This window comes from Parus major, chromosome 4 (assembly GCF_001522545.3).
Source record: "Parus major isolate Abel chromosome 4, Parus_major1.1, whole genome shotgun sequence".
Classification (NCBI taxonomy): domain Eukaryota; kingdom Metazoa; phylum Chordata; class Aves; order Passeriformes; family Paridae; genus Parus; species Parus major.
In genome coordinates, this window is record NC_031771.1 from 66485306 (window position 1) to 66510997 (window position 25692).

A 25692-nucleotide genomic window follows, 5' to 3' on the forward strand; every position below is an offset into this window, starting at 1 on the left:
GGGAGACTCCATGGCCTCCCTGGGCAGCTGTTCCACTGCTCTGCCACCCTCAACATAAAGTTCTTCCTCATGTTGAGGTGGAAATTTTTGTGTTTTAGTTTATGGCCGTTAATCCTTGTCCTGTCCCTGGGCACCACTGGAAAGGGTCTGGCACCATCCTGGAGATATTTATATGGATTAGTGAGATCCCCTCTCACTCTTCTCCAGACTAAACAAGCCCAGCTCCCAATTTCTCCTCTCCTCAGACTTCAAATAATCCAAGCCTGAAGACACGAGGCATAAAAGGGATAAAAGACAGCCAAGCTTCCTACCTGATGGGGATCATCCCTATCATGATGAGGGGGAAGATCATCTTCATGTAAGGCAGGGGTGACATTCCAAACCCACAGAGGATGAGGAGCTGCAGGACCTGCAGGCCTGTGAAATAGTGGATCTTCCTCTGGGGAACTCTGCGGATGTAATGGGTCGGAGGATAAGCAGTCTGAAGAAGAAGGGAAGAGAAGAACCACACGTTAGACATGCAGGGACCTGGACTTGTGACAGCAGAATGGGATTTTGGGACACCAGGGTTTGAGGGAAGTCATCAGTTTGTACAAGCAATGCATCAACATCAGGGTCCTTAAAAGGTTCAGCAGCTGAACATGGGATTTGTAGGGTTAATTCCAATGCCTGAAACCACAGCGTGGGCAGCAAAACCCAGAGGGTGACTGGGCACTGGGAGCCTGGAGAGAAGACAGGACATCCCTCAGGGCCAGGATTGCCTCTGGGAACATCTGGAGTGCAATGCAGTAACTTGGGAAATGCAGCAATGGGATTCCCTGAGGGGGACTGGGATTGTCAGGGCTCCACAGCCACAGATCCTGCAGGGGGAAAGGAGAGCAGATGCATCCAGGTGCTGTTTCTGTCAGTGGTTCCTCCACCTGACACCCAGCTCCTCATTATTTCATAACCTCCCAAGGCTCCAGGCTTGCCCCTGGTGCCCCCATCTCTTGGCTGAACCCTGTTAGGGGCAGAGCAGGAGATGAGGGCAGTGCAGGAAGAGGCTGTGCTCAGGGATTTTCTCTGTGTGCCCCTATAAGCCAACCATTTTTGAGAAATAAGGGGGAAAAAATGACATTAATAGGCTAAATATGGTGGTTTCTTTTGACAGTTCCTTGCTCATGTCTGAGCACAGGCATTGACTCACTGTCTATACATCAATGAAGAGGATGAGCGACTGTCTGCTGGCACCAGCACAGCCTCAGTGGCTTTCAGATCGTGCCATGACCCATTAAAAGGTTTCCACAAAAGGGAGTTTTCCATATTTGAGAATATTTTTTTCATTTTCCATGCCAAAGCCTGGAAAATTCCACACATAATTCCTACTGAAAGCAGAAGTAATAAGTCACATACATCAGTAGCTGTTCAACTCTCATTCAAAAATTGACATGACAACTGTAATCTTTACCCGAATTTCAGAGTTTTAACCTCTGGGATGTAATACTGGAGATCAAGACAGATTAGCAGAGATGCTGAGCCAAATGTTGGGCTTATTAAGCCCTTGACCCTCGTTACATAAGAGAAGGTGAGCTGGAGATTGCTCCAGGTACCACCTACACTGCCAAACAACACCTTTTCAGCACCTGTAACAGAGACAGATTTAAAAAAAACAAAACATCTCCCAGGTTTGTTTTCAGCCCACATCACACAGGTTTCAATAACACAAGTAATTTCATTTTGAGTTTAAAATCCCATTTTGCGGTATTTCACACAAAATGAAAGCGTAAAACAGCACAAAAAAAAATTACCTGCCTGAAGCTTTGTTGAGGAAATCAAAGATCATAATTTCCTGATGTTGTGCTTTCTCTATTTTATATTATTAATTTTTTTAAATGCATGTACTCTGAAGATGTGGACACGACAGCATGGGGAGGGGGGGTTAAAAAAACCCAAAAAAAACCCCAAAAAAATCCCACACTGAGAGAGCAACAGTTTGAAGAGTTGTGTGCTCAGGTTGCAAACACAAGTGCAGGTACCTGTTCTTTGAGCAGCAGAGCCACCCTCTCAAAGAGCTGGTTGCCATCAATGGAGGTCAGGGCGATGTAGAGGAAGAGGCCAAAAAGGACCGGCTTTGGGATCCACTGCAGGGGGAATGGGAGGAGCAGCAGCGACAGCCCCACCAGGAAATTTGCCATCAGACTTGTCAGCCTCGTCTCCTTCACACTCACAATCCTGGAAGCAGGAAAAGAGGGGTAGGAAATGAAGGGATGACACCCCAAGATCCAGAAGTGTTTATCCCAGTGGCTGCTCTGTGGAGGAGAAGGACATGTGCCACCAGGGAAAGGGAAACTCATCCTCAGCACACTGAAATCAGCACTTCTGGCCCCGTGCTGACACTGAGGAGGCAGAGCCCGGCTGGAGCCAGGCCAGGCACTTAATCCACAGCTCAAACACAGCAGCTGGAAAAGTGCCAAATTCCCCTTTTCTGCAAAGCTCTACAGATCCTATCCTGAGCTAAATCACCCTCAAAACTGATTCTGTTTAGCACAATGCAGGAAAAAAAAAAAAACCCAAACCAGGCAAGAATCCTCTTTCTGGGCAGTAATTCTTCCCTTGATTTACCCTGGGCACATGCAACTGGCTTCAGTCCCAAAGAAAACTCATTGACTTCTCCAGGAAATAAGGAACCTCTTGGAGAAAAAAAAAACAAAACAAAACAAAAACAAGAGAAAGGCAGCAGGCTCCTGCCAGCGAGTCAGCATTTTTGATGGATACGAGGATCTCCCTGTTTACATGGAAGGGAATGCTGAGAGCACCACACAGGGATTCAATCCTGCTGTGGGCAACTACTTATTACCACTCAAAACATGTCATTAATTAATGCAAATTTTCCAGAGCTGACAGGCCACAAATTGAGCTTTTTTTGAGGGGAAGACTGACAGGAAAGCAGGCAGCAGCTTTAGCAACCCACTTGAGGGGAGGCTGCTGTGGTTTTTTTGCACTTCAGCTAAACCTGTGAGCATCTCCTCCCAGTCTGAAAAAAAATCACCAAAAACAAGAGGAGGAAAGAAAACCCACATCTGTCAAGACTACTTACAAATAGAGAAAAAGAGGATTCCTAATTTATTTTTTTTTAGAAGATAAATCCAGCAATTCAATGGATAAGCCAGTGAATAAATCCCCCTATTATGATGGAAAATTTTTGTCCATAGGCTGTTTTGGTGGCATTTAGTGACCTCATTCCCTGGATGAGACCCCTCAAATTCTGAATTAGCCCTGTACACAAATTTCTCTGAGGATTAACACAAATGATCTATCAAAACACACTCCCCTCCTTTGCACATGCACTGCTGGGACTTCCAAATCCCTTCTGTCCTAAAGAAGACTGAATTATTGCAATATTAAGTTGGAGAGTTTTGCTTAGAAGTAAGTTCAGGTTGAACTTTGAATCTGTTTGTACCTTCAAGGAGCAAAATGAAGCTGAGGGGATGAAAGGGATTTCCACACCTGTATTTGGAGAGGGAGGGAAAGGGTGACAGCCCAAAGCTTGCTCTGAGGATTTGGACAACAAGGCAGAATTAACAGCAGCAGTCATGAGACCTAAGGAACAACAAACAGGTACCACAAACAGCACACAAAGTCCTGAGAACAAGGCTGGAACTCTTCTCTGAGTATGGGGCAGGTCATACAAATCACCCAGGATTACCAGGACAGGATGCACAGAGGTGTTAACCTTTAAGTAACCTTCCAATGGGTTTAAACCACAGCTTTTCTCCTTCCAAATAGATTTTCTTGGATCCTCTTGCAAGTCTCCTCCATCCAAGGGGTCCCTGCCAGTGCCTAGAGGAGCTGAGGGACAGCAGAACGCTTCACTCTTTCCAGCTCTGGTAGAACTGGGACATCACCTAAATGGACAGAGTTTGGCACCTTTCCCACTGCCTCCAGAGGTCTGGACCACCACAGAAGTCCTGGAGATGAACAGAGCCAAGCAGCTTAAAGTGCAACTGGAAGTTCTGTGCCAGAGCAATTCCAGAGTTTGGCCACTCCAGAGCTGCCAGAACCACCACGAGCCTCTGTGGTGGCTCAGAGAAGCAGCAGTTTAAGGATGCACTGATTTAACCTCATCCAGATCCAGCAAGAGTTCCTCCAGCACCAGGTCAGCCACAGAGGAAGAATTTCTGCTATTTCAGACACAGATCTCCCCTCCTGCTGGGGAGGCTCCTGCCCTGCAAGCACACACAAGTCTGCAAGGGAAGTCATGCAAATGGGAGAGCTCAGGAGCAAAACGAGCTACAAAACCACATTTCAATCAGATGCAAGGCTGCAAGTACAAGCTCAGAGTGGCATCTCTTTGCTAAGAGACTTCTGAAGTTCATGGAATTTTCTACAGCCATCTCTTAGGGATGCAGCAATCACAGCACTGTGTTTGATCTCAGACAAGATGTACTGCAATTGCTGCCAGCTCCTGCTAATGCCACTTATTAGTTTGGAATATTTTATCAGAACATTGCTAAAATTGCTCATAATTGGCTAAACATGATATTTTTAAAACTGATGTTCCCAGCCTTAGATTGGTCTTCTGCTAATTCTAGCACCTCATTTCCAGAGTAAGAACATCACAGTCACATTAAGTCAACAGAGGAATCCTTGATTTCCATGTGTTCAAAATCTGGTTTGTCCCTTGAGGAACAGTTCCAGAAAGTCTGTGCTGTGATGGAAATAAAGTAATTAATGGAGATTAAAGAGCATAATCCAGGCTCATTTCCCCAAAATCCTCTAAATATGGTTAACATGGGATTAGCTATTCCTGAACTTCTCCAAGTAAGCAACAAGAGTCTGTTTGCAGATTGCCACAGGAAACCTAAATTGTTTCTCTACAGGGGAGAAGAAAATTTTGCTTTCACTGTGACAGATCTTTACCCTTGTTTATATCATCATCCTGTGGGAGCTTTGATTTGAGTGCAGGGAAGGAGCCTGCCAAGGGAGACAGAGCTGATTTTCTAATTGAGCTTCATTTCTTTTTCAGCAGTGCTGGCTAAGAAGGGGAAAAAAAAAAAAGGAAATAAAGAAAAAAAAAGAAAAGAAAAAAAAGAAGATGTCTACATTGCCTGGAGCCTTCTGTTCTAGCCCCAGTGCTTTGCAGAGAACTAAAAGCTTTGGTCTCAAAGGGAGTTCAAAGCACTAGGAAACCCTCATTCCCTTTTTCATTCCCAATATCCAGCTCCCAGCACCGATTTGCCTCCAGCAGAGCAGAGCTGTGCCATGAGGGAACACACTCAGGGAGATCAGGACAGCCCTCAGCCCTTCCAGAATAACCACTGGAGCTGGATCTAGGTCAGAGTGGCCAAAAAGGACCCTCTGGTGTTTTTTTTTGGGGGCAGCTGGGTGAAGGAAAAGAGGACAAGGGCAGGGATTATTCCTTAGTTCAGGCAGGGGATTTGACTTTGTCAAGGAAAAGCCAGAATACAGAATCATGACAGTGGAAAAAGAGGAAAAAGAGGCACTTTGATATTAAAAGTGACAACAGGAGGGAGGTTTGGCACGTGGGTTTCAAAGTGTGAGTTCTGCATCTCTCAAAGGAACAGAGAGTGGAGGTATCCCAGAGCACATCATGGACACGAGGAGCAAGGGCATGGATTAAAACCCTGGATTTTTTCTTCAAATGGGGTTTAGCATTTATTCAAGAGAGATACAGTCAAGGAAACAACCAATATCAACGTGGGAATACAAACCCAAGGGACTGATCTCCCAGGAAAAGATCTGTAGGAAAGTTACAGGGAGCAGCAGAACTCAGCAATTTCCAGAGGTGGGAGGTGAAATCTGTCCATCCCTGACCCAAAAGTCAGCTGTGCCTGGCTGAGCTGGGCCATTTGGCACCAAAACAAGCATGAAGGCAAAGCTTAAGGCAGACCCACTCCGTTCCCCAAAGTCAATGATCACTTAGCCTCACTTTTGATAAGTGGCAACCCAGAAAATGGAAACCAAGGCAGGATAATTAAAACTAATGGTACGTGAGTGAAAATTACCACTCCTGTGGTAAAAGCACTCAGCTGAAACAGACTGAGATCAAACAGGCCAGATCTGCTCCAGAGCAGAGATTGTTTCATGAGAAAAAGGTTTTTAATTTTTCAATTTTTTTTAAGAGGTCTGTGATAAGAATGTGTTGCTCAACTCAGAGCAGCAGAAGAATTGGTCTTAAATAGAAACCCATGACCCAGCCATGGCTTTCACACTTGTTTTTGCTTAAAACCCAGAGAATTTAAGCATCTCCTTCCCAAAATGTGGTGGGAGATGTTATGGGAGCTCTGAAATAATGGTGCATTTTTCTTCCCCTTTGTAATAACCACCAGACAGGTTTCAGGCAGTGAATCAGCTTTGGATTCTTTCTGGGGAAAGCATCCAGAGAGATTCAGCCAGATCATCTCCTCAGCTTCCCACAAGGCTGAAACTGAAAATGGCCTTGGCTGACTTTTCCAGAGCAGAATTTGCAATGGAGAGGGTGGGATCCCTGTGGGATTCTGCCACTGGCCAGAGGATGAATTTGAGTGCTTGAGTGAAGGGGATGAAGCCAAATCAAGACTCACCGGGGGCATCTTCCCATCACTTCCATAGCTGGAATACAACAGCCAACACCCCAAGCACACAACCCACTGCTCCCAAAGGACTGGGAAGCCAGAAATGAATCCAAAAAGATCTACTTACGTCTCATAGATGTGTCCACTCTCCACCCTCTCCTCCACGTAGGCCAGGGCGCGGACGTGCATGGGGGAGTGCGGGAAGGCCGCGTGGATCCAGGGCAGGCCGAAGACAGACAGCCCTGTGTTGATCAGTGCCACGAGCAGCAGGTCCCAGTGATAGGCTGTGCCCTTCACCAGCCTGGAATGAGGGGTTGGGGACAGTGGTTACAGCTGGTGCAAACCCCACAGGCTGCCTTTGGTGTGCTCTCACACACACACACACACACTGCACACTTCTGGATTTACTGTTGGCACGGTGTGAACACTAAAGGCAGGGAAATGTGATGGTTTGCACCCAAAGCTGTTGTCATCTGGAAAGAACAACCTTGAGCAGAAAGGCAGCCCAACAAAGTAACCCATGAAAATTTCATCAGCCTTTTTTCTCCTACATTTATTGCAGTGTGTACATGAAATCCACGTGTGTGTTTGCTCACCGAGTCCACGTAGGGAGTGGATAAAATCCTGAGCATTTGTTGTCAAAGTACTGACACTGAAATTCGTTTGTAACCCTGATCTCTCTCCTTCCCCACGAGCAGAACACGTGCTCAGTATGCTGCAGTAATCCCCTAATTATGTAATTGCTACTGCACGATAAGAAAATGGGACAGGAATTCATTAAACTTCAGCTCCTCCTTGGTAGTGTCAGAATCATGGAGTGGATCACAGAATGGTTTGGGTTGGAAGGAACCTTGAAGATCATCCAGTTCCAACCCCTCACGTGGACAGGGACACCTTCCACTATCCCAGGTTGCTCCAAGCCCCATCCAGCCTGGCCTTGGACACTTCCAGGGATCCAGGGGTAGCCAGATTCTCTGGGCACCCTGTGCCAGGGCTTCAGCACCCTCAGAGGGAAGGATTATTTTCTAGTATCTCATCTAAACATATTCTTTGTCTGTTTGAGTCCATTTCCCCCTGCCCTGTCACTCCAGGCCCTTGTAAAGTCTCTTCCCATCATTCCTGTAGCTCCCTTCAGGTCCTGGAAGGCTGCAATGAGGTCACCCCAAAGCCTTTTCTTCTCCAGGCTGAACAATCCCAATTCTCTCAGCCTTTCCTCACAATAGAGGTGGCTCCATCCCTCTGATAATCTTGGTGGCCTCCTCTGGATTCATTCCAACAGGTTGATGTCCTTAAAGCCTTCTGAAAAGAATGGGGAGGCCAACAAACAATGACCCTGAGGGTGCTGAAGGTGCCTTTGCTCAGAGAAAGCAGCACGTGAGCAGGGGCTGCGTTTCCAAAGCGTGAGCCAACTCAGGAAAAGCGTTTGCAGTCCCCACCCTTCCTGCCAGCACCTTCCCAAGGCACTGCAGGGTAGACACCTACCTGACCCACTCACCCCACTGCCTCCTCAGCCAATGGAGGGGGACACTCCCAGTGGGACCAGGCTTTTGTCCCAAAACTGGGGCAAACTGGGCTAGTGGAAGGTGTTTGTGATGGCACCACAAACAGATGGGGTCAACTCCTAGTTTTCACATCTCTAAAAACCCCTGTCCCAACACCTGACCAGCATCAGCTCAGCCCTGTACCCAGGCACTCTGGAAAACTCCAAACATTTTACATTCCTTGAAGACATCCTAGTGGAAAATACCAAAAGTTTAGACTAAATTCATCTTAGCCAAGAGATGACCCACTTACATACAGATTTATGCAACACTTAAAGGGATATAATAGAGATAAGAGGTGGTCAAAGGAAACTAAATTAGTGTAGCTGAATTTGAGCTTGTCTCCTCTCTCCTAATACTGTGTCACTCCAGCTACAACATGGAGAATGCTAATGTGCATTATGCAAGGAGAGAACCCTCCCACGCATCACATTAGCAAAAAAATCCTCAGAGACATGGTAGTTTCCCCGGAAAAAAGTCATCCACATTCATTCTTGACATCACATCTGATGGCAGTCAGCACAAAAACATCAGGGGGAATATTTTAATAGTGCAACATCTCAAGTTTGCACATAAGTGAGACTTATCAGACATTGGATATATTGTTTTATTGCACTTCCACCTTTTTTTCAGTTGGAATTCACCAGTTCCAAACACTCCTGATGCTCAGCTGCAGCACGTTGTGCTACAACATTTATGTAGGTCATTGACTTCTCATTTTCAACAAATTCTCTGTACTGCAAGAGCAGTGCAAGTGTCCACATGTGTCAGACACTCCCTAAATATCTTGAGGTGCATCCAAAGACCTCAAACCATACAAAATATCCACTTCAGGTTCACTACGCCACCTCTTGGCTCCCAAAACTCCAAAATTAAACTGAAAAATGCCTTGAGAGTTTTAGGGGACAAACGATGGTGTGGAGCAGAGAGTTAAAGAAGAAACAGGTTGAGGTGATGAGCTCTTTGAGGATTTGTGGTTTTGGCTCACTGCCACAACACTGGGCTTTGAGGATGGTGAGGAGTTAAACAGCAGAGTTACCTCTACCTGTGACAAGAGGAATTCCTGAAAACACATCCTGAATACATATTCTGATGCTCAGACAAGCTTTGGGCGAGCAGTGTTGGTGGCAGACCCAGGGACAGCTCCCCACAGAGGGAAAAGCAGCACCGAAGGCGTTACCTGTTCTCCGGGGCGTTGGCGAGGGACGCGACGATGTTCTGCTCGATGAAGAAGAGCATGGAGAGGAGAAATCCCAGCCCCATGGCGCTCATCACCGACCCAATGGACAGGGACTGCACGGGGGCCAGCACAAACAAGCTGTCAGAGGCGTTGTAGTTAAATTTGGACACTGCAAAGAGGAAGGGAAGGATGTTAGGAGGCATCTCATCCTCCAACCATCAATGTTTTACCCACACCACGAAGAACTGCGAAGCAAGCAGGAAAGCAGCACGATGCTCTGGCATTTGGGAGCCTGGAGGCCATGGGAGACGGGTCCATCTGGCTGGTTTGGTTTATTTTTTCCCTCTATCCACTTAGGATTTGGCTGCCATCCTGATGGGACAGGCCACTGCTAGTTCTAGCGAGGCATTACAGATATTGGAGCAAAACAAAAGAGGGAAACTTGTTTTCCACAGATGCAAGGTGTTTTTAGATGAGGAAGCTTTATAACCAGCACCATAATGCTCAGCTCATCAACCCACAGAGGCATTTGGAAACTTCCTCATCTCCAACAAGCTGTGCAAGGCATTTTAGTATAAAATCTAAATCAAAATTCTGCTGCCATTGGAAGCAATCCATGGCTAGGGATAAATCACACATGGCCACGCATCATTTTGCAATCCAACTGGATGGAATGGCCATCACAATAAAAAAAACCCCCACATTTCTTATTTGTTTCCATACATTTCCTCACATCACCCGCTCACGTCACTGCAGGACAATGCAATTCCTGTCCCCATTATCGCTTCCTGATATGGAAAAGTTGATCTATCTGGCCAATGAATGGTGTCTCATTTTTAGATTTCCTTGTGTAACTTAGAGCTGCCCAGATGCTCTGCACCATTTCACCTAAATAAGGAAAACAAACTGGAGACAAAAAGGACAAACTGGGATGACCAACTCTATGTTGATATGACTGGCAACAACCCTTCCTGCCTGCTGATTACTCTGCCCTTTGTTCTTTGCCAGAAATTGTTCATCTCCCTGTGACACACACCTCAAACCCATTGAAAAGACACATCTGGATAATTTTTCTTGCCCCAGCCTCATTTAGCCAGGGTTTTGAATGACATCAATCTAATGATGAGGAAATCTGAGCTCTTGGTGGGAGGTACACACAGTATTTGTGAAATTATATGGAAGAACTTTGGTTTTTAGCAAAACTTTCTAGGATTTCACTTCTCTCTTTCACAAAGCCCAGTATTCCAGAGAATAAAACCAGAACTTACTTTCAATTTCCTTGAAGATATAGGAACCCACAACAGAGAAGGTCAGGACTGAAATGGGTAAGGCACAGTCGGACAGAATCTCGCGTACCCTCGCGTGCAAATATGGGCTGCAAAAGAGACAAAAAATTCCCATCAACACCCCACTGTCAGGACAATCACTCAATCCTGACAACATTTAATGCTTTAGAAGTGAAAATTCAGTCCCATCTTGCAATTCTAAAGAGATCCTTGGAGTGAAGAATCAGTCTTTCACTCAGCCCTAAATCCTCTGGCACCTACAGCCTTTGAAGGTTGATGAATGCAGAAGCAAAACACAAAGAAACAAGAAAATAGGATGCAAACTAGAAAAAAAAAAGGCCTTCAAGCACCAATTTGTGTCTCATTTCCACTTTACTTTAATTACTTCCTGCATTTCAAATGAAGAGTTTTAAGAGCAATAGGAGCAAAGCCCAAATCAGAGCCAGTGTTTGACTCCCAAGAGCAGACTGAAGGTACATTCCCAGTAGACCCTTCCTGCATCATCAGGAATTTTCACCCAGAAAAATGGTTCAATGCCTGTTTGGAGGGAGATACAGGGATCTCAACATGAACTGGGGACCCAAAGCTTTTTTAGAAAGTCATTTGTGAGGCCAGACCAAAGATGGAAGAGCATCATCCACTGAGCGAACATTTTGTTCTGCTGGGAGCATTTTCCAGGTGGCCCTGCCAAGTTCACCTCTGCCTTTGGCTTCCACCCGATTTTCCTGGGTTGCAGAATTAAGATCGAAGCTGTTAATGACTCCCTCAGAGAGAACATGAAATAATCAGCAGTCTGAGCTCTAAACAACTCACCTTTTCTTGAACTGATAGAGCGTGTGGCCGAGCCAAAGGGTTCCCAACATCAACATGAGGCTGAGGACGGCGGTCTCGCGCCCGTAGTGCCCATCGTGAGTGCAAGTCTGGTTCTCGCTCACTGAGGAGTTCATCAGGAAAGTGGTGTTGATGCTGAGGCCTGGGATAGCATCAGCCCGTGACTTTCCGCCTTCTGGGTGCCCATGGTGGTAATATTTCTTAAAAACTGCACAACCAATAGGCAAGAGTTAGGAGTGTGACAGTCAAAGCAAGTAAAATAAAGTCGGTTTCTTGCTTGATCGTGAAGTATTAAAGTCATGCTTCACTATAATTTTTTTTTCTTCACCAGCTCTGCCTCTCAAGCCTGCAGAAAGAAATCAGAGCTGTTGCTCTTAGGAAGTCAGAGCTTCACTAATTGATTTTTTTACTTATTTTCACAGGGAAGAGTTAAATTAATCTATAAAGCAACACTGGAAGGACTTCCAGTGCTAATTATGTGATTTTGTTCCCAACACTGGAAGCGCTGCTCTTAGATCTACATATAAATATTTCTATCTGGACACCTGCTTTCAGCAGCCTGACAAATTCCATCAGGATTCTCTGGAAACACTAAGAGCAGCCAGGCTGCACAGATCCTTAAGTGGATTACACAGTGTACAGTAATTACTTTTCTTCCGAGGCTAGTCCAGGTTTTAGAGACAAGCATTGATGATATGCAAAACCTGGCAGAACATTTAAATTTACAATGCAAATTAGAGCTACAGGGCACCTGAAGTAAACCTGCACAAGCAAAACACCCAGTAAAGCCCCTGGAACTGTCCACAAATGTTTTAGATCAGCTCAAAGGAATTTTATAAAGGAATGGACAGCTCTAAAGACCCTCCTGCTCTTGAGCATTTACTGTGATCCCATTGCTATGTCACTGGCTGGGTCTGAGTGTATAAATATGGTTTGGGGATCATTTAACCTCTTTGGGGAAGAACAGCCTGAAGAAGCAAGTAAAACCAGAAGATGGGAATTGGGCTTTGCAGCCTCAGTGTTCCAACAATATCTGTTCAAATGGCAACATTCAGCACCCACACTTCCCTGTAGCCATGGGAAATACAGGAGCATGGAAACCACCACGCCAGAGCTTTGCAGTCCCACTCACTTTCTTCATTTTAGTCAAAATATCCTTTCAAACTCTTCACAGAGAAATTAAGGGCAAGACCATCCTCTCTAGGCTAAACAACAACCACTTGAAGCTGAGGCTAAAATGCACCTCCTAACATTTCCTTCACCCTTAAATAATAATCCAGGTTCTGAAAGCCCCAGAAATTTCAGCTTTTCCATCTGCAGTGACTGCAGGGAAATCAGGGAAGACAAATTAATTCAGAATATTTGAAAAGAAACTTTGAATGATCTTGTGCAGCACAACTGATATTTGCAACCACCTTGAGCCTGGCTAAGCCCAGGTTGGGTTACTGCTGGTTTGGAGCTCACCCCTGTCAAATGCCCCGAGTTCAGCCAAGAAGCCATCTGAAATGCAGTAATGATGGCTCTTGTACCTTCTTTAGAAGGATTTAAAGGTGCTTTAAAAGGAGTCTGAGCATTCCACAAGCGTGGATGAGGTCAGTGTGGCACAAGAGACAAGACTGCCTCACAGTCAATACACCTGTACATAAATTTAAACACCACAGAAGGTTTACAGTTCAAAATTTAACCTCTCAAACAGCACCACGAGCATCCAGGAGCGAGGAGATCATCTGAGAGCTCCAAAAAGGTTCCCCCAGTGAGGAGCAAACCCAGCCCAACCCCGGTCAGCGCCCACATTTCCATTCACGTGCTGCAGAAGAGGCTCTGCTCTCCTTTACTTCCTCCCTCCGTGCTCCACATCCTCAGCCCTGGCAGGACACACACACCTGCTCTGCAAACAGGTAAAACTGGGGCCCAGGACACTGCCATGACTCACAGCCTGGCACACAATGGGTCGCTGGAAGATGTGCACCTTCCGGCTCCCAATGCCAAAGGACGCTTTTGTCCTGACAAAAATGATTCTGGCAGCATCTCCTGGGAATTCACAGGTGGCGAGGGAGAAAAGCCTGCTCACCCCAAGTGCTACTGAGTCCTAGAGACACATCTGAGCATCAGAGAAACCAGCAGCACAAACAACCCAGGAAGTACAGAGAGTGGATTTGCATTCCTCTGAATTAAGACTTGGACTGGAATGAGTAACAAACAAGTGATTTTGTTTTGGCTCTTGTAGATTTTCTCAAGCTCCCACAAATGGCCATATTGCAATAATATATTTAGGGCTGGGATATATTGTAATAATGTATTTGGGGCTGATCTTTGGTGTCCTTCACTCCATCGTTCCACACTCCATCTCTGAGGCTATAATTCAATTTATATGCACCAAACCAAGCAGGATTGTTCCAGTCCCTCCTGGATGGAAGAAAAAACCTTGCTTTCCTCTTGCATTTTAATTAAAGCAACAAGAGCACACCAAGAAAGAGAGTGGAGGCCTTCACCCTGCACCACCTTTTTGGGAAGGATTTGATTCCTGAACATTCCTGTTTTGTTTTCACACCAGAGCTCAGCAAACCTCGTTGCCAACACCCAGAGAGAGCAGCGGAGCCAGGGGTGCCCTGGCTGAAGCCGAGCCCTTCTCCAGCCTCCAACAACATGAGCTGGCTTTGTTTTCCTCTGCTTGCTCACCACCATTTCCTGCCCAGTGCAGATGTCAAGATCAAACAAACACAGCCTCAGCGGCCGGGACAAGCAGTGAAAACAAAGTGTCACCGGGACCGAGGGAACACTCACGGCTTTGGTTCCCCCTCCTTTCCTGTACCTTGCAAAAAATCAAGGCTATGAATGGGCTGGGAAAACATCTGGGCAGAGGTGCCATTGTCCAGCTGCTGCCAGTGGGATAAGGCATTACCAGGACACGTTTAAACAGCGTGGGGAAAATACCAGCTTTCACTTCTAACTGAACTGCTCAGCCAAAATTTTGAGTGGGAGGAGGAGGAGGCAGCAGTGAACCATCACCTCCTCGGAAACAGGAGGGGAAGAACAAAGATGAGCCCACAGCTGTGAGCTGCACTGGTGTCATGTTTTTAAATATGGGCTCTAAGAGGGTTAAGAATAAAGTCTGTGCCTGCCAGCACCGGTGCCCTCCTGAGTCTGGAAACAGCTCTGGATGCCCTGAACACTCCCAGGTGCAGCTGAAGCCAATGTGAGCTGGCACATGAGTGCTGGTGGGACTTTATTACCATCATTCCCATAAATTCATCCCTTCACACAGTACAAAAATAATTTAGCTGGTTCATTAATCACACACAAAATCACAGAATGTGTTGGGTTGGAAGGGACCTTAAAGATCCTCTCATTCCACCCCCTGCCACGGCAGGGACACCTTTCACTATCCCAGGCTGATCCAAACCCTGTCCAGCCTGGCCTTGGGCACTTCCAGGGATCCAGGGGCAGCCACAGCTTCTCTGGGCACCCTGTGGCAGGCCCTCCTCACCCTCACAGGGAAGGATTTCTCCCTAATATCCCATCTAAACCTGGTTTCTGTCAGTAAGGCCACTGGCCCTTGTCTTAACGATCTTCTCCTGTTCCCACTGCAATACTCCAAGGATTTACTCTCATATTCCTGAAAGTCTGGCAGACAAGACCAGTGGATGCTTCCTGCACTTTTAACCTGCACCCCACACTTCTGCTATGGGAGATCAGCTCTGGGCTGCAGAAACTTTGTGACTATTTGCTGATTTTTACAGAGCAGCTGAATGTCCTGTTGAGGATGACCTGGAGACTGTCCCAAGCCTCCAGGACAGGGCACTGACAGCAAAGCCCACAGAGTCAACAGCTATCCCAGGAAAACTTCTCCCTCACCAAGCTCTAAGCAGGATATTTAAAAGATGCAGGTGTTCTGCAGAGAAAGAAAACCTCTGATTGCACAATCAAAGCACACAAGGCAAATTAAGGATTCCCAGTCAAGCGAGAAAGTATCTCACTTCAAATTACTCTGCAGTGTCAAATCTCTTGGAAAGCATTCCCTTGCAAGCCTGTCTTAAAAACAAGGAGAGTGCTTGGGTGTACCCTGAAGGATTTTAAAGGATAGCCCAAACTTTGGGATGTTGGACAACAGGTCATAAAAATCAAGGAATGGGGCATTGTCCAGCTCCTCACTGGGATGAACAGAAATGCTGCCACTCACAAGGTATTTCTGCTACTGTGATTCACCTTCTCAAACACCTCCTGCCACTCCCTGTGGGGAGAGAGAGAAGTGTGAGAGGAATCTGTTAAACCCCAAGGCTCTCCATGGAGAGGTAGAATTTAACCCCAAAATGGGAAAACCAGGTGGCTGGAAAGGGCAGAGGAGCTTTAGGAATGTGCTGGAGGCACTGCAGTCCTTGTGCTGTCATTACAGAAGGGTCTCAGAGCTCAGGGAGAAACAGGAAATCTCAACCCACCTTTCAATTCCCCTCCACAGAGTCTGAATAATGTGTCAAGGAATAAGGACTCCATACACTGCATTTAAATTGGTTTTTTGTTAGGTTTTTTTTGTTGTTTTTTTGTTGTTTTTTTTTCCAGAACCATTCAAAACCAAACTGGGATCAGGAGAAGGCTCTCACATCTGTAACATCAGGGTTTCTCCATTTGGTGAGTGTTTAGAAACCAATTCTCTCTCAACCAACTGAAATTGGAGCTGCTAAAAATTCTGCACACCCAGGTAAACTGCTGACAAAGGGCTGCTTCCATCTCACACACACTGATTTTCTTTTCTTCCCTGAAGACTTTGAATAAGCACAGAACAAGCAAACATCACACATTTTTTTTGCAGCCTTGTGCTTGCCTTTGACAAGGCAGCAAAGCAGAGATCTGCTGTGAAAAACACTGTTGCAAGACTTACCTTTAACAATGCCTTTGATGGCATCAAGCACAAATGTGATGGATATAAAAAGTGCAATTATTTCTTCTGTTGACCTGTGGAAAAAGCCCGGGAATTAATAGAGCTGCATTCAACTCTGTCCAAAGAAAAATCAGCATATTCATCAACTTACATGAAAATACACCAATTTGAGTAAGGCTCCAACTTAGAAACAAAACCCAATAAATCAGAGAACTTCTTTCAAGCTGAAACAATGAGCCAAAATGATACTTTCCTCATCCCACAAAATACATTTTGCAGCACGTTCATAATTAAGGAGCTTGTGGAATGTGTAATTTTTCCATTTGAAGAATAATCTGACCAAAATATGACTTCTTGAAAATAGCTACCTTTTAAAGAGCTTCATCAGGAGGCTGAAATTAAAGAGGGAGTAGATCACAAGGAAAAAGCTGTTCCAGAGTCCAATCCAGGCATAGAAAGCGCTGAAATCCAAGTTGTAGTCGTCACAGATTCCTTGGATGACTGCAAAAGTGAAGCATTTGTGTGTCACAATCAACTCCTGTCACTGCCACCCAGTGACTCCCATCTGTTCCAGGCCAAAAAGAACCAATTTCAAGATTTCCCTAAAGGCATTTATTACAAATACCATTAAATCCATATTTCTGCACTTCCAGAGGGACACTGGATCAACACAAACTGTTCTGCCCTTCCATCATGAGAAATGGGGAGAAACACTTGGAGAAATATTCCCCCTCCACACTGCTCAAAGCATTTTTCCTAGGGATTGAGGCCACAAAAGCAGCTGGGATTTGCTCTTGTTGACATTTTGGGATGCTGTTGAACAAGGGGGTCTCACAGCTGCTCCTAACCCATCCTCTGATTATCCCCACAGATACTGAGCTTGTCCCTTTGCTTGATCTCTGGCTCATTGAGATCAGCTTGTGTTATCTAGAAAGCTGCTGATCATACTTTAAAACATCAATTAAAAAGCCCCAAACTCAACAAACCCAAAAAACTTTGTCTCAAGCTGGTTAAATGCAGCCACATGAGAAAACCATTACTGAAACACAGTTCCTGACTGAAGCTGAGGAAATGCTTGTTTTCATGAAGTTTTTTTCTCTGTAAAATGATTTCTTTAGAAAAACAATTTGAACTAAACCAGGAGCTGGTCTTGATGGTTCCTGTGGGTCCCTTCCAACTCAGGATATTCTGATGGAAAGGGGAGAAATTTGATTCAGGTTTTACAGAACCCCAGAACATCCTGAGCTGGAAGGGACCCCCAGGATCATCCAACTCCTGGTGCCACACAGGACACCCCAACAATTCCCATGATGTGTCTTGTCCAAGCATTCCTTGACTTTGTGCCCTGTAACCTCCCAGGGGAGCTTGTTCCTGTGCCCCACCACCCTCTGGAGAAGAACCTCTCCCTGACAGCAGCCATTAAATATCAATTTATCCAACACACACAGCTCAAGCTCTGCAAAGCTCTCACCCAAAGCTCCAATCCCCCAACCCCCTGCTGCAGACTCACCGTTGATGTAGAGGGCCAAGGGAGCTGTGGTCAGCAGCACAACCAGAGGCTGCCCAGAGAAGAGGGCGTAGAGCAGCCCTCCAATGCACTGCCCAAAAATTGTCTTCCTCACATCTGGGATTGGGGAGGATGGAAACAAAAAAACAGGGATTTGGGTTAATCCCTCCCTCATCCAGGAGCATTCACAGGGCACAGAAACCAACCACTGATGAATAGAAGAAATGTTTGAAGAGTAACACACTAATAAATGGAAAAGTGACCCTTTATTTGTACCCATAATTTAGGGTTCCAGATGTTCAGCTAATTGGTGGACTCTGGGATTTTTTCTGTATGTTGTTATATTTTATATATACATTTTAAATATATTTATTTTGTTTTAATGCCTACAAGACATAACCAGTGCTTGTTTGAACTGTGACTGCAGCACAATCTGCTTCTGCAACTGGGATGAAGGATGATGTTTAGCTCTGTCCCAGGGACTTCAGTACCAGCAATCAAATCCAGGTCAAAAGCACGGGAGCTTGTACCAAGAAAAATGTTCAAATAATTACATTAAGTCAGCATAATTCAAAAATATGGCAGCATACATCTCTATCATCCAAGTCAGATGATAACACCCAAAGCAGTGCTCAGTTTTTCTGGTTTTCTACAAAAGTCATGAACTTAATTAGAAAAAAAAAATCCTTCAATCATGATTTTGGGTTTGTTTTTCCCCTGTAAATAAAAACTATCACAATTTTCTGTGACCAGAATGACATTTTGAATACAGGGAATCAAATGCACGAAACTGATAAATTTAAGAAGCACAAAATTGATGAACTCACCAATAGCTCCTCGGGTATTTTCATCATTGAGGGACCCAAAGGCAATGGATGGAAGGAGGCAGGCAAAGTACAGAAAGATCATGGTTGTGATGTATTTCCCTATAGCTTTGTTGTTCCCAATAATACCTGGGGCAAACCACAACAAAAATCATGTTGGTAAAGCGCTGAAAACCTTCTCACATCAGCCACAGGCACCATTAGCTCATCTCGAGAAGCTGAAGCAGAAACTCAAGTCCACATTTAAATGTGTAACCAAATTGTTAATATTTGATTTTGCACAACCCACACTCTTCTGTTCATCTGGGACCAGACATTTTTGACATCATCAAAACAGGAAATACAAGAAGGCTTTTGCTCAGTTTTGCCAGTCCCCAAAGCTTGGAAGAGGATCAAGGCAGAAACTGTAGCTCCCACCCCCTGCCTTTTTAACATCAACTTTTCAGGCATTTTGGACTGTGTCCCTAATGGGCTTCACGAGGATCTCTTGTCTCCCCTACTCTTGTCTTGGGCAGGAAAACATGAAGCACTTCATTTTTCCCTAGACAGAAGTCTAAGGCTGTAGGTTTGAATCAATAATATGCTACCCTGAGCCAAAAAATGGCAGCAGGACACAAAAACAAACAGCCCCAGAGGTCAGGAATGGCTACACTGAGATTTGCTTTAACAGCCCCTGCTGAAAGAACAGCCTCTCTCTTTTCCATCCACTCACCCCTCTCATCTCCATCGGAAAAAACACACCAGGCCAAAACACAAAGCAGCCAGAAAGAGAATTAAAGTGTCAGAATATGAATTTAAGAGCCTCTGAAGTAGCTTCCCTTCCCCTTCCTGTTTTCAGGCTGATGTTGGTATGAGCTCACTGGGGATGCACAGGAGAAAGGATGAGATGACAGCAGCTGATACTGCTCCAGGAGAACACAAGTTTTTCCACACAACAGAGAGGATGCACTGGAGAAAAGTCTCCTCAGCCTCCAGCCTGCCTGTCCCTGCTGGTTCTCTTCCTCTGAGACAGCTGGAAGAGCTTGGAGCTGCCCAATTTTCCATTCTGGAAGGCTCCAGAGCAGAGAATTCCCACACAGGAATCTGCCCTGAGCTCCCAAATGCCCACCTAAGCTTTATGCAGCATCAGCCCCTTGCTGAGAGAGGTAAAATCCAATGAGTTGGATCAGATAAAGGAGGGCTTGGCTTTAGAGGTTATTGGTGCCACACTGAAAATCTTTATCACCAGAATGAAAAGAACAAAAATCTCTCAATGACTTTGGGATCTTATCTAACATCTGCTTTCTGCACCATTTGCAGGGCAGAGATAAGGAGGGGAGGAGGATGTAAAAACCCAAAAATCAAAGGTGATGTGTAATGAACAGGCAGCCACATGAATAAAGGACACCTTGTGAGGTGCCTGCTTGCAGGCAGGAGAGGAACAGACACAAACAGCACTTGGGACACTCAGCATCCTCAAACTCCAGGCTAAAACCTGACAAGAGACACCTCAAGCATGCAAATATGAGCTTGACCTTTTGGGAGTCATCAGACCAGCTGTTCCCAGACAAATTCCTTTCCATTTATTGGGAAGATCCAGAAACCACAGGTCACATTCCTGACCACTCCTGGCAGCCCCAAGGGCCTGGAATTTAATTCTCACAGATGAAGACTTCCCGTGATCCTGAGTCCAACAGCTGCAGGCTCCTACCTCACACTCCAAACTGCTCCAGACCTTTAGAGAAGAGGAAGGATTTGGCAAGACAAACAGGACTGAGGGGTGGTTCCATGAGGAACCAGGTCACACCCTGGTTCAGAGGATTCTCTGTCACTCCAAAATATTGCTTTTTGGAGAAGGGAATCTTTCCAATATGAAAGGTCAGGGGCAGCAAAATCATTTCTGAAAGGACAACCAGGTTCAGAGAAGCAAACATTATCTTTTTTTACAAAGGTTCAGGTAGTTAAACCATAGTATGAGAGGGCAGAAGGAAAAAACCTTGAAGAGCACCACAAAAACTCATTTTCAGTTTCAATCCTGGCAAAGGAGCCCTTGCTGCTCATGGAGGTCCTGATGCATAAGGACATGGCCTCAAGCTGCACCAAGGGAGGTTCAGTTGGACACCAGGAGGAAATTCCTGATGGAAAGGGTTGTAAAACACTGGAATGGGCTGTCCAGGAAAGCAGTGAGTGCCCATCCCTCGAGCTGTCCAAGGAAGGACTGGAGGTGGCACTCAGTGCTCTGGGCTGGTGACAAGGTGGGGATTGAGTTTGGACTCAATCTTGAAGGTTTTTTCCAACTTCAGTGATTCTGTGATTCATCCTGGCTGGGTCCAAGACTTCCAGAACTTTCTCTAATCCATAATCAGCCAGAGAAGATTCTAGGATCAAGAATCTTTCTGGTATGCAGCGAAATTCACTTTGTAATGGAGACAACAATTACACCAGATTAAACACACTTCCTCCCAAAGCTGATTGCTCACTCTTTAATTGCAGTCACGACCAAACATTGTCTCTCCTTGTACAGATCCACCTGCCACAGGCACTGAAATCCAGCATTAACCACGATTCACCTTTTTAAAGCCAACATCTGGTAAAACATTTTCAGGATGTTCTGCAGCCCTCGGACTGCCATGGCTTCATTCAGATGAGCTGCATTATGATGGGATTTCATCTGTGACAGGCTCATAAAGCCACTGAAAAATGTGTCACTCCACCTGCACCATGGAAATTTATCAACTCTCGGTCCAGCTGTGGAATTTGAGTAGCTGATTATTACAGGAGCATTCCCCTGAAATTAAGGAATAGCTACACACTGGAATGGGGAGCAATTATGTTCATCAACGTGACAGTTCCATTTTCCAGCCTGCATTTCTGAAATGTCACAGTTTGTACAGACAAGGTTACAGTTTCAGGGGAAACTGCAGCAATTCTGGCCCCACTTTGCTTGGGATTCCACAGCAGTTATGACCAGCAGCCCTAAAAACTGGGTTTACAGCTCCTGAAGTCTAATTAATTGTACATTTACTAAATCAAAATCACAGCTGATGGACATTCTCTGAACTGCCTGTTAATGTTACATTGACCTTCAGAACAGCAGCAAGGATGTGTTTATTAAAGCCTTAATTTTTTTATTTTAAAAAAAATCACTTTTTAATATTAAAAACACTGTAAAACTCAGAATTACAAACTTCTCCCAGAAGAAGAGAAACTTCTCAAGCTGGGCTTTCATTTATGTGATGGCTGCTGGACTCTGCCCAATGTTGTGAAGAGGAATCTTCCCTGAAGTCCTGTGAAGAGTAAATCACGGAACAAGTGGGACTAAGAACTCAACTGGAAAAGGAAATCCACTCAGGGAGTTTGGAGCAGAAGCCAAGCATATGCTGAGAGCAGAGAGGCATGAAAAATCAGATCAAGGCTCAGATTTTTCCCTTTCTAGCTCACTTCCTTCAGCCCATTTCCCAGGAAACCCGGGGTCTCTGGGAAGGAAACATCCAGAGCCAAAACACGATGTTTTTATGCATCTTTACAACATTCCCATCCACAAAGAGACCCCAAAGCAGCCCAAGCTGGATGTTTTGGGGAAATCACGACAAGTTCAGGGTGTTAAACTTTGGTACTCAGGTGATATTTAGGGATGAAGGGCTGCAGAGTGATGCAGGAGCTCCCTCATATCTGATCTAGGGCAGGAGGGGCATGGAAGAGAAGGGGAAAAGCCTCTCTGTAATCCCTTTATTTCCCCTCCTGCCTCAGGAATGGAATCCTGCCAGACAAGGTGGCCAAGGCAATCAGACAGGAAAGCTGATGAGGATTTGGCACATGTCAAAGCCATCCCATGGTCAACATTTTAGCTCTGGATTCAGATCAAGGTTTAAGCTCTGAGCTGTCTTAGACAGCCAGGAAGACAAAAATTCTCTTTCAAATCCCATTTCTCCAATGTTTTCAAGCCTTCCATCTAAGCATGCCCGCATTGCAGGGAGCTTTGGAGCTCTCCCTCCTGCAGAACACCACAGCAAATCCCAAGGATGCTGCCAGCAGACCTCAGGAGCTGGTTAGGGACCCTCTGCAGGACCAAGGACAGGGAGAAAACCACACTTCCAGCAGAACTATCCACCCACCACAGCCAGGTATCACACACACGGGCCCAGAAACTCCTGAGAAAGAGAATAAACCTCAGTTCTCCTCTTTTTCCTTCATTTTGCCTCTCCAGGAGGCGAAGGGATATGGATATTTAAGGACACAGCATCAAAGCTCACCATAAAAATCTCAGGCACCTCAAATTTCCCACTGGGCACTTCACACACTGCAATTGTGTTTGTTCCTCTGTGTTGTACCAGAAAAACAACACTGAAGAATGAGGACAGCAGCTTTCAGGAGTTTCAGAAATCTTGTATCTGAGTGCTGGCAGAATCCCCTTTCACTCAAACCAGCCTCAATATAAAGAAATTTCTGGAAGCTCCTACAGTTCGAGGCTTAAAGAGTAATAAATTGGACACACAAGTGCTTTGAGCCAATTTGACAGGATCAGGATGAAGTTCAGTCACACTGTTTTTTTAAGGTAGAATCCTACACACAAAGGTCACAGTCACATGCCAAATGCATTAAATTCCAGTTTAAAGGAAAACTACAGGAGTCCTCAGGCTCAGCATAACCCAATTGTTCATCTTCAGATGCTCCTGCTGGAAGACATCTATTACAAGCCATCTTTATCACCAAAATCTTGGAGTAAAAGTTTAGAAAACTCTTCCTTGATCCTTTGACCCATTCAGTAAAATGCACAAGATTTTGCGACAAAATAAAGTTGGTAAATTCCTATTCTGGAGTAAAAGGGGAAAAAGAAAAATAAAGATTTTTTCTTTAAGGATAATTTGTGCAGTGTGTGAAGAGAACCAATCCCACAAAACTCCAACTGGCCAAAGATTTGCTGGTCCTACAAAAGCCTCATTATTTATCACCCTACCCCTGATGGGTTTATCTGTCCAACCCCAAACCCCAGGATGCTTCTGAGATTGAGGGTTTGGAGACTCCAGCCATTCAAAACCCAGCATCTCTGTAATTCAGAGCTCTTTGATGGTGCACATGTGGCTGTCTGGAGTGCAGATACTGGGACAGTTCAAATCCCTCATGTTCTGATGCACCACTGCTTTGAGATGCTCCAGGAATTCTGCATTCCTGATCACCTTCAGTCTCAGTGGTTTATGGCAGATGCTTCATGCTCCATCTGCTTTTCATTTCAAGCAGCTCCTTAAAGAGCTTATTTCATCCTCATTTCTGGTTTCTGGGAAGAAATGGCCTTACTAATATATAGTTTTTTTATAAAATCCTCTTTTCCCCATTTCCGACTGAAAGGGCACAACTGCTCCTAATGTGAGAACCTCCCATTTGAGCTGAAGTAGTTCTGGAGTTTCACTGAGCTCCTTTCCACTCTCCAGAAGTTGTGTAACAAAACACTGACACTTTTTAACCTGTGGTTGCATTTTATCCCAATTTTAAGCCCACTCTATATACATCAACGTGTTCAAAGCTTGCAGAGCTTACAGCCAAGAGCCCAGAGCTGAGGCAGCACCCACAGGCACAGTCAGAGCACCCAAAATATGGACCCTGAAGGGGGTTTCCAACTCTGCTGACAGGCAGAATTGGCTGCAGGACCAAAATCCAATGTTTTTGTGCTTGCTGTGCTCACACAGGCACAGCAGACACTGCTCTGTCTTGAGGTGAACATGGGTCCCCACAAGGTGCTTCTGCAGCACTTCCCTTCTCAAGTGCTTCAATATCCCTTTATAATGAAAAATGAGCCTCTGACAGCTCTAAAAAGCAACAGCCAAAGGGATGAAGTGTCCAGATTAGGAGCTGAAGTCCCCTTGCCAGACCTGATGCCAGCAATGCACACATCAAAAATTAATGTTTCTGTTTTATCCGAATCCTTGCTGCTCCCCTGAAAATCATTTCATATCCCCCCCCCATCCTCCTCAAAACACCCTCAAATCCCCAGAAAAATCAGCATTAGCCCTCCCATCACACTGAGCCTCCTGAGAATAGTTTCATCCCAGCAGTGCCAAAGCACCTGGAAAAAAGACGCAGCACTCAACCCCTGTGCAGAGCCAACATCTCATTTGTGTTCCTGTGCTGGCTGCAAGGGAGTGGGGACACACATCCACAGCCTTGGCCAGGCTTCTCTGAAGCTTAAGCTGCCTGTGGAAGGTGGATTTGCAAGAAAAGACTCTGAAAATTGGGGTTTGGGTGGGCATTTTGGTTTTTTTTATGCTCAGTCCAGGGAAGATCAGCCTCATCTCATGAGCCTTCACAGCACTTGTGCACTGAGGAAGGCAGGGACACATGCTTGAGCTAAGGTGGATTTAACAGCAGGAAGGGATAAATTGCTGATTTATCTGATAAATCTCCAAGGTTCTCCCTGACTACACTTTAATTCTCTGTTTTATCTGAACTTTCTGGCTCTGATATTGAACATATTAACCAGCTCCCCAACAAGCTGCACGTTTTGATGTCAGGCTGGGGCTCTGTAATCCAGCTTTGCCCTGAAGATTCCTCCCAGCCTCCAAGAAAGTGAAAGTCTGTGGGTGAAAAGCGACAAAACAACTATTAAAAGTTGTTTAAAACTATCCCCAAGGCCACTGTGGGAGCTGCATCAAGCCCAAAAGCTGAGGCTCACTATAAACACCGTGTGCTGCTCCTGTGATCTGGCGGCAGCGGACGAGCCGTATCCTGTTTTTCACAACACTGGCCTGAAGTCACTGCAGCTCACATTTTGTTTAAGCATTCCCAACTCCCACAGCATCACTATAATTAGTGTGGAGCCGGCTTGCAGAGGCAGCAGAAAGGGCCTATCAGGCCAGTGTTGAGTAATTAGATTGCAAGGAGTTGATCTGAGTCTACACACGGCGATAATCGATCAATTTAATCACTGCTTAATAAAAATTAAAATCCTCATCCGCGCGCAGCCAGCGCCTTCATTAAGGAAACGCTGCAGGAGCCTCATCTCTAGTGCTCCACGCTGCCCATTCACAGGCTTTTGCCAAAACACCCTTTTAAACAAGGGCCAGGAGTGCTGTTACACATATCAAAGCACACATTGAATGCACACTGTAAACAGGACATC

The 25692-nt window shown here is 45.4% G+C and overlaps 1 protein-coding gene across 8 annotated transcripts in view; it reads right to left on the minus strand.

Moving 5' to 3' along the window:
* SLC4A11 (solute carrier family 4 member 11) overlaps positions 1-25692 on the minus strand; it is a 93050-nt gene that overhangs the window by 6149 nt on the left and 61209 nt on the right. For all 8 annotated transcript variants that reach the window (XM_033513829.1, XM_033513827.1, XM_033513828.1 and 5 more), the window contains 10 exons: positions 18603-18728; positions 17779-17892; positions 16637-16769; positions 16269-16342; positions 11375-11600; positions 10544-10650; positions 9276-9444; positions 6682-6855; positions 2016-2211; positions 312-481 (listed from right to left, as the gene is read on the minus strand). In XM_033513829.1, coding sequence (XP_033369720.1) covers positions 312-481; positions 2016-2211; positions 6682-6855; positions 9276-9444; positions 10544-10650; positions 11375-11600; positions 16269-16342; positions 16637-16769; positions 17779-17892; positions 18603-18728 — 1489 coding nt within the window. The remainder of the gene's footprint in view (positions 1-311; positions 482-2015; positions 2212-6681; positions 6856-9275; positions 9445-10543; positions 10651-11374; positions 11601-16268; positions 16343-16636; positions 16770-17778; positions 17893-18602; positions 18729-25692) is intronic.